The 13,787-nt window shown below is 39.7% G+C and overlaps 1 protein-coding gene, 1 long non-coding RNA gene and 1 other non-coding gene across 6 annotated transcripts in view; 2 read left to right on the top strand and 1 right to left on the bottom strand.

Annotated features, from left to right (window-relative positions):
* Nucleotides 1-402: 402 nt before the first annotated feature.
* Nucleotides 403-13,787, bottom strand: part of LOC147758218 (uncharacterized) — a 19,602-nt gene continuing 6,217 nt past the window's right edge. For 2 of the 4 annotated variants that reach the window (XR_015330619.1, XR_015330612.1), the window contains exon 2: nt 956-1,472. Coding sequence is in view for 1 of the 4 variants with exons in the window: in XM_086993527.1 (XP_086849653.1) it covers nt 1,461-1,472; nt 1,758-2,034; nt 2,471-2,565 (384 nt within the window). In the remaining 3 variants the exon portion in view is untranslated. Of the gene's footprint in view, nt 561-955; nt 1,473-1,757; nt 2,035-2,470; nt 2,590-13,787 lie in introns of those variants that run through there. The other 2 variants (XR_015330598.1, XM_086993527.1) reach the window with 2 other exon arrangements.
* TRNAV-UAC (transfer RNA valine (anticodon UAC)) lies at nt 628-700 on the top strand. Its single transcript has one exon. It is a non-coding gene; the product is annotated as a tRNA-Val (tRNA).
* The window catches only part of LOC147758217 (uncharacterized), a 23,891-nt gene continuing 22,165 nt past the window's right edge, over nt 12,062-13,787 (top strand). Inside the window, exon 1 of the long non-coding RNA XR_015330649.1 lies at nt 12,062-12,608. This is a non-coding gene — a long non-coding RNA (uncharacterized LOC147758217). The remainder of the gene's footprint in view (nt 12,609-13,787) is intronic.

Raw genomic sequence — 13,787 nt, 5'->3', positions numbered from 1 at the left:
GAACAACTGACGTATTTAAGTAGAAAAAAAAGCCTGTTTCAGAAATACCTCAAAATCATGGTTAGGCTACCGCTCGACGGACGGATTGTTTTTACCATCAGCGATTCAGAACTGCTCACTTTGGTAGGCACATACGAATATGACGAGAATGGCCAGCAGAGCCCACTGTATTGCGTATCATAAATCAATAGAAGCAGATTAGTCTCGGATATATTCGCAACGCTAAAATTTTTTTTGAAGCTAGCGCTCCTTATTAACAATATTAAAACGCTCAAATAATAATAATAATATATTTAATTATACTTTAAATAAGTCATAGACCGATAAAATTATAGTGAACATCTGCTCTGGTGTACCTATGGTGGCCGCAATCTCTTTTCATTATATACATGACTCACCATTAAGTAAGGGGCTTATCCAGGCTATCCAATGTAAAGTTATCCATTCGTTTGTCCATTCGTTACTATAGATGCAGCCGAATAGGAGATTTGTCAATGGAAGTGTACGACGATTCATCTTGACGCGTAGATTCATATATCTAAAATCCTTTCGCAGATTTTCTTCAGTTGACCAAGAGACAAAGCAAGAATTCAGCGGCTATTATGTTACCACTTCACAACACCCCGTGGTTCCATAGTGTAGCGGTTATCACGTTTGCTTTACACGCAAAAGGTCGCCGGTTCGAGCCCGGCTGGAACCAATCATTGTGTCTTGTTTTGCATTGGTCACGATTTTTTAGCTAAAATAGGTGCTATCGTAACACTGATTGGACTCTGGCTGGGAAGATGACGTAAACGTGGAACGCTCGACAACTATCAATATATGCTCAACTATTATTAGCTCACCTAATGTCTAAACAAGGTTTATTGTATAGAGCTACTCTTCAACACCCGTGTACAAACACCAAACGCGCTGTCCGTTTCAGCAATACATATAAATAAAGAAATTCAACTCACACAGTAATTTCGTTTTTAATAACAAGTTGAAGAAAAGTCTCTTTTGCTTTTCGCCGCTTCTTAAAATAGATTTACGCACATACAGATATAATAATACAAAACTATCGAATAGCATATAAACAGCAATCATTTAAAAAAAATAATTGATTTGACATATTGGACTAATATATATCATCAATTAGATTTTTAGTAGTAGAAAATTTCGTAAGCATAGGTCAACGACACAGCATCTGAAATATATTGAGCCACATGAAACACTCCACCTTATGGGTCATACGAGTCTTGTTGCGACCATAAACTGATCTTGATTTGTTTGAGTGATTTGAGAGATTTAGCAAATGTCCTAGAGATGATGCCCGGGGGCGGGGGGTGGGAGTAACGGGTGATCCTATTGCAATTTTCCCCGCATTTGGAACACCTACATGTATAGTCAGGTTTGTGAAAATCTGGTTCCACGTTGCAATCGGCGCTGCCTCGTGGGCATGCGTGTAGTATAGAATCACATTATCTTGATATCTGAAACGATATAGCCAAAATGGCGACGCATTAGTTCATCAGTAGATAGAGGAAAAATATAAAATGTAGACCTTTTCTGGTTTATTTGGAGTAAGTCAATCAGCTGGGTGTAAGCGATTTACTTGTACTAATTTATACAAGTAAATTGCTATACATATATATATATTGTACGCAGTCTAGAATCGATCAGCTACGATGCGTAACCTAATGGAGTCTCGATGTCAACAATAATCGAGAGATCCAGTGTACTGTTATCAGATGGATAGATATACGGGAATCACGTACAGCTAATCCCCTGTACGTGACTCCACTATATGTTGGCGTAAGACGCGCGGCAGCTGCGTTCAGTGGTAGCTTTCGAGAAGTAGCGGACGCATTATGGAGGCGGAGCCTTTGATGAATTATACGTTGCAAAAAAGAACGCTCTTCCTCGGGCGATGAAAATATCCTCGGTCTTGAAGGCAACGAGAGCCGATCGCATTTAAGGGCTTCTTGGGCGCCACGACGTCGAGTGGTCGATAACAAAATGAGATGATGCTCATACACTTTCTTTTTTATAAAGCTAAAAATAAATAACATCAGTGTCAAATCTAAGGCAACGTGCTCCTGGGATGTGCGGACAACTTTAAATCTTAATTAGTACATTTTGCTGATTTTCTCTTTTGTTGGCAAGTTCATTGTGGGCAATGGATAACCAGCTCTTGTGTCGATAATCCCTTGGCGGACGGCCATCAGGTACGTAAAAAACGTGCATACCGCATCGGTGCATTAGCTAACGTAATTAGCAGCTTAATTCAAGTCTTAACTGGTTCAGTTAGTTGAAACGAAGTCCTTGACCTGAGGAGCGTCAGCAATATTCTAAGCAAATTGAAAAGGACAGTGGCTATTCATAATCAAATCACTATGGTGTCTCCCTCGAACAACTAAAAGATGCAATTGCCAAACGGCCTACATTTGTGACTCAATGAACGAATAGTTGGCTGAGTTCCGATGCATACTTATAAAGATTGAGAATCACGCCAAAAAGAACTCCTTGAGGTTTTTTCAGTCTATAGGGAACTTTGCTAAATTTGAATGTCCACGAGGAATCCATTTGCGTCAACTGGTATATGTTGTACGGAAGTGTGATGCTGTACTCACGTCACGAGCATATATACCCAACGTCACCTTTTACCATTACCACTCGTCAAGCGCAGAGCAGGGCTTTTTTTACGAGTCATTTTTTCTATATCCGTTCTCAGAGTCAACGATATCTTAAGTATTGTGGACTCCTTTACACGTCAGAAACCTTTGTCCACTCCTTATAATCGCATCAGTATCGTGTAAGCGTCTTTCGATAATCGACAGCTTGCCTAGATCCCCTCATGGATCGCCTCGTTAGCGTTCAGTAGCAAAGCAGTGTACTATAGCATATGGGTATTTTCGTGGTTATCTGCAGAGAAATAGGCAATTGTATTCAACTATACAAAAACAACGTTTATGTCCGTATTTAGGTTTGTTCGTACGTAAAAGGTAACGTTTGCTGTGCTTCAAATCTTTTTTGATAGTTTATACTCCTTTTTATGTTAAAATTCGTCAAAAAAGCTTGTTCGGCGTCAAATATTCTTAGTACAACTTGAGACCAATCGACTCATTCTGTCAACAACACAGGCGCCAAGGTCTTCCAATGATGAACAATTATGAATTGGCTGCGACCAATGTTAGGCTGGCGTCTTGTCTTCTATGTCTGCGTCCGCTCCTTTTGGCAGCACAAGTGATAGCCTGTGTGTGCTAACCCTGGAAACATGGTTCGAAGCTGAACGTAAATGGACGTCGTCCTGGGCTCGAAGACCCATGTGAAGCAATGCTCAGTTACAATAGCAGACGTAACATTTATATATAATGCTTCAACGATTACCGAAGACTGACCATTTGCACTGTGTAGTTACGGAACGGCGTGCTACGCAGACACGCATAAAAACAGCTGCGTGTTTGGCCCACCGCGCCGCTGATCGTGCTGTCGGGATAAGGCCACTAAGAAGTTCCAGCTTTGGTAAAGAATATACTGGATACTATTTTTTATATATGTATATATACTAAACAAACTCAATACATACTAGAAATGTATCTGTACTGTATAGATGTTGTTGCATTGGAATAGAGTTAGTTAGGGGCTCCCAGCCTTCTGATATATTCATCATGCTTATTACTGACTAAATGTTTAGTTATAGTCGAAGCGTGAAGAAAACTTTACGCGATTCTACTTGCTTTTCGAGTACGCTGCAAAAAAACAAATATATATATAATTTGCTTTTTTTATACAATAATTATTATTAATATGTGAGGTATCTCCGGCGCTTACCTATCGTGTGGTTTTACAGTATGTCGATATCCGCACACATTTCCACCTCTTACGCTAAGCAAATTCTAAAAACAAATTTTAGATTTATACATAAGCATCTATGCTGATGGGCCAGCCTCAAACATTGACAAACTGGATAATGTCAGCAGTTTCTGTAACGTCAAGCCTTACAACAATGAGATAATGTCCTAAATATCTTATCATACGGATGGTGAGCTTCTTGGTTCATTCTTACCTAATAATTCTTTATAGTTAACCCGGCTTTACCTATTCGACACAAAAATTTAATGAGGCTACCTCACTTTTACCAAAAGCGTTTCCGTACCCCCGTTGTAGTACCATTGAAGTTTAACCTTTAAAACACCGTCATTTCTAATCCAGGATATAAATCCTGTAAGCTTTTGAAGATTAAAGGACTTTAGAAACACAGGATTCGGCCTTATTCCTCTTAGACCGTGCCACCTGCTCATCGTTCACGCATGCATTGCACGTTCCGGACCGAAAGTAAGCAATATTCGGAATTCGACTCTGCGTTGAATCCACTATAGAGCTAAATGAGCCGAGAAAATTCGGTGTATTTAGGTATTTGGTATAAAAGCAGTGTCGGCTAGTAGCGTCTTTCCTTGTTTTTTTTTTTTATTAACTAGTTAGCGAAACAATTGAAGATAGTAATAACAAAATCACCAGTAGTATTATACGATTGAAGCGGCTGTCTCCTTTGGATGGGGTAATAATTAAACGTCTTGGAAAGCCACCTGGAAAGCTGAATGGTAAGTGGTGAACTAGCCATAAAAACTAGTTTATTAGGAAGAACATATTCAGACGCAATTGAAGCATATCGATTTCAATAAAGGCCTATTGCTGTGATAAGAAATCTGTTTCGACATGGTGCGGCCTAGCAGACGATCCGCCTGCTTGTTTACTTCAGTACTCGGAGCACCAAAACGGATTTTATTTCGGGCTGTCGGTGCGAATTCAGATTGCCCTGGGTACTCTTGCCTGAAGCGGCTGGGTAACAGTTTGGAAAATGAGACCTGGTCGGCACTCAAACCGAATACGATTATCTGGCCAGAAACCAACCCTCAGGGTCTGTCAAGAGAGACGCACGTATCGCGTTACTAAGCCATGTTGCGCGGAGCGTAAGGTATTGTATTCTACAATATTTGCCATGGCATAGTTGCAACGTTTTGCATAGTTGCATGGCATAGTTGCAACATCGATAACACATACATTAATATACGAGTTTGGTAGTAGCGTGCGTCAAGAAGGCATCTACAACTGAAACATGGCAAATCTATACCAAGCAGTTATTCAAACAATACCGACATCTTCGTATCTGCTACATTTTACCACTCCTTAGAAATTTTTTGTGTCAGGCTTACGATTACGCAGACACGTCAGTCACTAGTAACGGCCCGATGTCCACTCTTTCGATACCTATATAAGAAAACAAAGCTGCGAATAAATCAACGGGTTCATATACAGGCTGTATCCTTGGTTGTATGGCCAATATCCCATGGGTATGACTTACAGCTATTTTGGTTCTTTTCTATATTATACAACTCCTTCTTACCTTAAGTTTTTCGTGCTGCGTAGATGTATAAATATTGTTTTGCCACACTTAGAACACACGCCTTCATGTAAATTAGCTGCTGCAGATTGCAGCCGAGATATTCCCGACTTCAAGGGAGGTTTCATCTGTGTGCTCTCTGTTGGCCTATTATGCCCGGGTGCGTTTTCTAGGTCTGTTACTTTATGAAAAAGAAGGAAACCTAGTCTTCCGTTTTTGTCGTAACTTCGTTTTTTCGAGGAGCATCCGCTGACTATGTCTTTGCTCACGAGCGTAGGCGCGTGGTGAGTGTGCTGGCCCCATTCGAAAGTTAGAAGAACTTTTGAATGTTTCTAGATCAACCCATGTTCTAAATTCACCCATCCAGCTAAATCAGGTCTCCCTTCTCGGCCTAAAGTAGCTTTCTTTTGAGTTGGGTGGGAAAACCCAATTAGCTTTTGAATGTCAACTGCAGATGGAGTGCGCCTGGAGAATGGCTACGAGTTTATTTCTCGCAGCAGTACGACCCACGCTACGAACGAATAACAGAAACAGGCTAACAGGTCTATTGTTTGAGAGACAAACAAAAGAAGCTCGTCTTGGTAGAACTGGGCAGTTGTAAGGCAATAAGAACAAATTCGAAACTGAAACTTACGTAGAAGTCAGTGGCGCCTTGATCTTTTGTGGGGCTGATCGTAGATAATTCATATTATTGTATATTATAGTACAGTCTTTGTCGGACGTTCGAATTAAACGTTAGAAGGTACTGGTACCATGTGATGGAATAATAGTAATTCGATAATATTTGCTTTCGGAAGAAGCAGATAAAGATCGTTAACAGGAATCGAAAATACGAAGGAGATGATAGTAGCGAAATGGTAAGTACACCTGTCGTATTTTTTAAACTTAAAAATAAAAAGGAAGAAAGACGTTTAGGTGAAATAAATACTGATTTCAGCCACCAACTAAGTATATGTGAGACATCTTAAAAGTTCCGATCCAAAAAATGTACGAGCGAACTTTGATTTATAACCAGCTTAACATTTTCGAACATTATCGTCTAGAGACCTTATTTAGCACGAAGTCGCTGATCGTCTATACTATCATGCGAGATTTACTGTGGCAGTTTCGCATTTGAAAGTTCATCAATAAGATCACTCGAGAATCACCGAATAACATGTTTCATCTTTTTTGACTTTCAGTTTCTAGTCGCGGAAAGCTATCGTAAGAATCCAAACGATCTAAAAATATCATAGAGATACGGTATACAGACTTTTATGGATCCTTTGCCCGTTGCCTCAAAAGATTTAGTTGATCCCCATATTCACACTGCATTTTACGTAGCCAGACATTCGGCTCTTGCCTTGAACTAAGTGGTCTTCGTTGAAAAAATTAAGTTTCACCGTAGTAGAAAGCTATTGCTATTATACACCATTATAATGAACCAATAAGTCACTATGGTTCCTTGCTGACTGGTTGTTACCTACAACTAGTCTTTTACTGCGGTCTGCTAGTGAGGCTTTGCGCGAATCCAATATTTTCGCACGTATGAATCAATGTACGAACCAGCCGATACGTAAAAAGATCCCTGACAGGCATCTTCGATACTTGTCAAGGATCCAAGACCACTTCCTTTTCGTAACTTTTCGAACGGCAACGGCCTGTGCATGGATCTACCAACGGAAGTCGCTGACCATTCGATCATTCACAACATGGACCATACAGCGGAAGCATCACTGTTCGATGAGATGCATTAAGACCAAATAGCGGACTGTCTGTTGAGGTCATAGAAGGCTTTCCTGGAAAGCCTCGCAGACCCGTACGTAGGCAAGGATTTTGATGTTTGTGGTAAAACCACGTCTCGCAAGGATCACTGCAACTATCAAATAACGACATGGTTTTCATGGCGGAACTATACTAAGCACTGCTGTTCATGCATAAAAGTTCAACCGTAAATGTGAGATCGCCAGTGAGCTCGGAGCATCAACGAGCCGACTTTGTCTGGCCGCTACGTCTACGCTTTTGTAATGCTCACTTAGTCCAGCCGACGTCTGTTTCGTCTGATTAACGATTTCGGTTAAAAACGACACTGATGTCTAGCATACAATATGCGTATCGTCGAGAATTCTATGTTAACGCGTTTTTGTTGTCTATGCACAAGTAAAATTGTATTTGTTTCTTACAATTCGTTCGCTGTACACGTTTACTTCGTCATTGGTTGATCGCAAATCTGGGTGCCATGTTCACGACAAGATTAAAATGCAAAGAAAAGTAAAGTTGCTCATAATTGTGAATAAATAAAAAAGTCTATCGTAGTTTTATTTATGTTTAGTAAAAAAGTTATTTAGACACAGCTCGTACGGCTTACATATTCCACAGTAGACTATTCTGCCCGTTCGAGTGTCGTACCCGCGATATTGGCCGCAATGTCATAGTAGGCGGGCCTTGCCGGAACCATTTGCGTCTACCAAACTTACTTCAGATTCAACTTTTTTTTATGAACACTTTTATGAAAAGAAACAACCCTTTAGTTAGTCTAAAGCGAACTGCATGTCACCCACAGATCTCTAGTCTGTGAAGCCAGTTTTTGCATGAGCTTATTAGTGCTCTCACGTGCAATCGGAACTTAACCAAGTAAAAAAAAAAGCTGCAGAGAAAACAGTTCAAAAAGTACGTTCTATTCCTGCAGCAACTGCAATGGCACCTGCTCTTTTGAACAGTGGACAGCTGTTTATCGAGACATGGCTCGGAAGAGAAGTGCCCACGAATGCTTTGCATTGCATTACTGAATGGCAACGAATAGATCTATCGCTCACGGTAAAAATGTGGCGCAACGCTGAAGCCTTTCTTTTCGTGTTTGTTCATGCAGAAAGCTGAATGTGGCGTATTCGGAACGGCCACTTACAATGTCTTGTTTGAGTTTGTGTTGATAATAATGCAGGGGCATATGCTTTGCCTACTAATCTGGGTTTCGTTCCGCTGAGACACGTTGGCCGTCTGAAGCAGTGCGAGGCTTAACATATAACACATAACATTCGAAATATTAATTTTAGTACAAACGATTCATAATAGCTGTTTTATGGCTATCAATCGATTGCTAATTTCCGTTGACTTTTATCCTTAGACAGGATGAATAGTCATTTCACTCATAACAGCCGAAACTTTGAATTCCTATAATAATAATTTGCTTTATTTAAGTCCAGTTTGGTGGAACAGTTGGGTCTCACAGAGTGCCCTTATAGGGACATATATCCTGCAATATCGTATATCCATTTCCAGTGAACCCCTGAACTCCGAGTCTTCACAACCATTAGGTTCAATAACATATTATTTTTTATTATAACGTATTATTGTCTACTAGAACACAACCATCAATGTTACAAAAATGCTTTATTTATATACACGATAAGAACTATAAGTAATTTAATAAAGTGTATAGGATGTTCGCGGTTCCACAAAGTCTTTACTTAAAAGTAGTAACGTCGAATATGACCATTGAGGTTTTAACGCGCCTCATGCAGACTGAGTTCTCGGTATGAAATCCGTTGAAGCGCTTTATGCTGTATCATCTTATCACCTCAGTCGTACTTCGGAATAGTGTACCAACCGTTTACGTCAATCTGGGGAACAGTTACTCTAGAAAACTCACTTATACAAATAGACTCACTGTACATATTGTATATCTTTGTTTGCCGTAGACGCTCAAGGCCCGCTGTAGAGTGTGTGTACAAAAGGAAAAGCACCTCTGGGGGCATGTACAGTAAAGAGCCACTGACAAAATTCCCAAAAATCTCAAGAGTTTTTAGAGATTATTTGTCCTGCATTGATGTGGAGTAAGTTATAACCAAATGAGTATACAAAAGTAACAGTCCTACGACGGAGATTGGTATATCTAAAGCGTGAATTCTTTAATTCGGTCATCCACGTAAAACAAATGTAATTATTAAACATTAACGTTATATAAAAACAATAACGTTTTGATGATGATTAACAATGCTGCTAATCATATTAATAAGAGTAATTATAATTTCCCTAATAACAAACATTTCAAATATGGATTACATTTAAAGGAAGGCTCTAGCTGTGTGTCTGTCAAAGTAGAAAGTAGCAAAGGTAATTATATTCTATAAAATAATATTTTTTCAATCTAAACACAAGGGACAACACTGTTTGATAGAATGGAACGCATTTTATGCTCTGATCGAATAGAGGCAAAATCCTACTAATCAATCCAAATTACAGTTATACAAAATCGAAATTATCAGTTAATTTTTTTGGGGCGGGCAATGATAGTCTAAACGTTAGGAGCTCTTACGGACCGAATTTGAAATGTGGTATACCCAAAAATTGACGAATCGGGGATAAGTTAACAAAAATGCAGATTGATACGCACTGAAGTCCAGTACCCCAAAAAATGGTTTGGCAAACCGGTCTTCCCTTGTAGATTAAACTGTATACGTAGAAACAGATCAGATTATCTACACTGGTGGCCAACGACCGACTGGAAAAAAATTGAAAAAAGCATATTCTTTCATTCTGTTTTCATAAATTTTAAAATATACTGAACGAACTTCTTAGCAGAACGGAACCACTGAGGATTATAGTAACGGCTTAACAAATTATCATTTGTCATAATGAGCGCCAGTGTTTCGGGATAGTTCAAAAGTCCGTACTACGGTTAAGGACTGCTTCAGGCGGCTGGCTTTCTTCGGTACGAGACGAACTGCCTCTACACCCGATTACGAACCTAGTCCCTTTAGACTCTGTATGTCCATATTTAGTAGGCAAGTGCATTACGACTGCACTATAGCAGGGTCAGTCAGGCTCTGCATTTCCTATAATTGAAGTCTACTAAGCTTTAAGTTAGCGAAGGATCGTTCAATAACGTGATACCGTCCCTGCAGTTTCAATCGCACGTTGACCGCTCTCTACATAATCAAAACCCGTGGCTGGTTTCGCGTGCCGATGTGCAGAACTTATACAGCATCCAAAATTAGACAGGTAGCAATTTAAGTTAGCGGAACTTAACCGTCAGCAATCGTTGGACCGTTGTGACGATGCGCGTCGTGAATGGAGCGTGCTTTTCCCGAAAACGAAGCTTTCAGACCAGCGTTTCGGAGCAGATCTCGCATTGCCTCACTTTTGTTACGAGTGTTCCAACGTTAAAACGTTTCTGGTGAGTTGTTAGAAATTGCTTTGGTATCGGATGTGTGAGAATGTTCATCTTGATAAGCTCTTTGTATACAGCAAAAAACAATGTTGGTTAGTTTACGACATACATAAACCGGCCTGCTAGAAACGTCGAGAGACAATTAGAGATAAAGGGTTTCTTGTTGGAAAATGTTGGAACACAGCATCGCGATATCAGGTCAAGTAGGCGAACCGGAATTTCGATGTATGAGAGGGCGAACTAGAGTAGAATCTTATGGGATAGTATTAGTCGTTCTTTGACTGAATGGTGCCTGGCAATTGTAAATTAGAGTCAGTACAGTTGAAAACGTACGCTTATTACTTAGAAGTGATAGAAAAACAATTGTAAACCTTATATGAAAGATGCGAATGCGCCTATTAAAATTTGGTTATTATTTTTATTCATCCTTTCGACCGTGTACAGAGAATGTGCTGGTCAACCTTGAAGATACTGCGCCGTGTTTTAGTGGTGATCCTTCGTGACCGCTTATTGCATTAGATTTTGAGACTTGGGCGCGATCATATACTTCCAGGTTATTTAACTTTTGGCCTGTTCATGCCGCTGTTTCAATAACGTGCGGACATGCCAGGCGGATGTGATTAGACACGAAACGCTGTCCTCTGATACTATTCAAGGATGAAGATTGCAGTCTTTGCTAAGACCTAACTTTTTTTCTGGGAAGCCCGTTTCAGTTTTTCAAACCCTACTTTAAATATCGTCAAGTACCTCCATTCACGCTATTGAAAAAAACAAATTGCTTATTTTTTGATAAAACGCAACCTACATATATAGTAGTCAATAGTGCATACGAGAGAACGACCGAGTGTTTTTAAGAGCCGGTTGTAGAGATTGGGCAATTTGCCCAAAAACGCGTTTACTCAGCCTAAACCTCGTCTTCTTCTTTACCGTAAATGTGGATTCCGTGCTTTAAACCATGTGCTATGCACGCAAACACATATAGCACGCCCGTTTGAAGCGCGTATGTGTGAGCTCGATAGCAGGTAACGGTGAGTTTTAACAGTGACAGCCCTATGAAGTTTTAGCACTTCCTCTTCATTCTTAACAGAATGAAACTGTCGAGTGGCAGCGTGCCGTATGTGTGTATGAAATCCTTTTTCGAGACGCTTCCTCGCTGAACATAGGAGTCTGCACTGGGATAATAAAAACAGAACCATAAACGCAAATAGCAATTCATTGTCAGTAGCTTGGATAACGAGATAAATCGTGATTTACATATGCATCCGCTAAGTACGATTACTGAGATGTCATTCTTATTGTTATGGTTAGATCACTAGAAATCCTCAGTCCAGGCTTTTGTATCTGTCTTGAAGAGAGCAGCAGCAGCTGTAATAAAGGGAGTTGCATTGTTTCGCTTCACGTGTAATAGCATTATTGAAATATTAGCTATAAGCTTCCAAATTAATTATACAATTCAGCAGCTTACGACGGCTGTACAGTTCTATCTCCAAGATCGAAGATAGACCTTGCTTTCTATTTTCTTCATTTGGCCGCCCTTTGATAGTTATGCAGTGTTTTGTATTAGCTACTTTCAGGTTGGTATAACTTCTTACCGACGTCGGTTTTGTCAGCAGGTGTCGTCCACCTGCATACGTCGATACCAAATTTCCTCTACCCCGTGTATATGTTTGTGCATTATAAAGCATGCTACAGCATCTGTTCGGTTTGATAGTGCTAGATGATAAATCTGGATTTATGATGACATTCATTTCTGGGTTTCGCTGTAACAGTTCGATAACTTCTAGCCACAAATGATGATTGCTACAATATATCGCTTTCTGGGTAGGGCTTAGTTTCCCTAGTAACCAAGATGTCCCAGCTTCCATAGATTCTATACGAATAAATTTTTGGAATTTTAGGCCTAGCACTGCTCTTAAGCACTACTTCAGGTGACGTGCGTCCTTAATAATGAATAAGCGGCCCTTAACAACAACCCGACTAGTGCTTTTCTATATCTGTCACCACTCGGAATCTGCGCTATCATCATAGAAACAACTTTGGATTCAAGACGCCCGAACCCAGTCTGATTTAAAAAAGGTAACCTATTAGCTGGTTTGCATTACTGAATTAATATTATACGATCTGTTCGGCTTGAATAATCCTGTTTATGATAAGGAAAATGGCACGCAAGTTAACTGTACTTAACGCTTGATAACCTACTATAGCAGACGGACCCGTGGGCTTCGTCCTGCACCCATTTTGCGGTTGGTTGAATCAACGAATTCAATTTGGCGATTCCACGGTCAGCTTAATCTACAATTATCGAGTTGGAGATTCTTTGCCCTATCTAGCCTCTTACACTCTTGTAATGATATTATTAGTCAGTAATACGAACGGATCTAATTTGCCTTTCATTTAACCTTACCTAACATTTAACTTCTATATCTCGATTGCAGACTGTTTTAGTTACAATTATTCGGTTAAAATCCTCCTGAGATCCTGTCAATTCCATTATCTTGTTGTGCAAACCCCGCTACAATGCTTCAATCAATCTAACAATCAGTGACTCCGTTACATTGGTTTAATTACCCATTATCGTGTTCGAGAGATAGATCCGACCCGAAATCATTTACGAAATTTAGTAGCTATTTGACTATGGTTCCGTTCTTCTAATGAACTACATGGATAACCTTCTTATTTTACCTGTGCCGTCTTTCAATTATCATTAATCCTTTATCACAGTGCGTCCTTGTTACTGTACAATTCGTATATTTTCCTTGATATTTGTATGCCACCTAATCTAATTTTGCAATGGAGATTTCCTGTTCTACGTTACAAACGATATGCTTTGTCGTAAAGAAAATCTTATACGACGACATGTTTTGCATTGGTTTGTCTATGCACGTTATTATCAAAGTAATGATGTTTATTTTGTTTGTTCCGCTATCTCATTCCGCCTGGAAACTTGTCGGCTTTCGTTCTCTGTACGACGATGTTGTTGTGCTCATCAGCCAGAGTTTGCAGTATTCCCAAATATAAACATGTATGGTCTGGCTAACAAAACCCAATGCATATTTCTATTTCCCGGTCAATGTTTTCCTGTTCAATCTAAAATTTGGCGTTGTCATTTTGCTTTATTCAACAAACCATATGCTATAGCTGATCTCGCTGTACTTTAAACGTGAACATTAAATGAATCGACAAAAAAAACAAAGAAAAATTGCGATTTAAACAACGCAATGAATTTTCAATCCCAAAATAAAAGTTCTTATTGGT

Source organism: Varroa destructor, unplaced genomic scaffold, assembly GCF_002443255.2.
Source record: "Varroa destructor unplaced genomic scaffold, Vdes_3.0 BEIS01000001.1, whole genome shotgun sequence".
Lineage (NCBI taxonomy): Eukaryota > Metazoa > Arthropoda > Arachnida > Mesostigmata > Varroidae > Varroa > Varroa destructor.
Note: the sequence above shows the minus strand (reverse complement) of the source record. Positions and strands in the feature narration are given on the sequence as shown.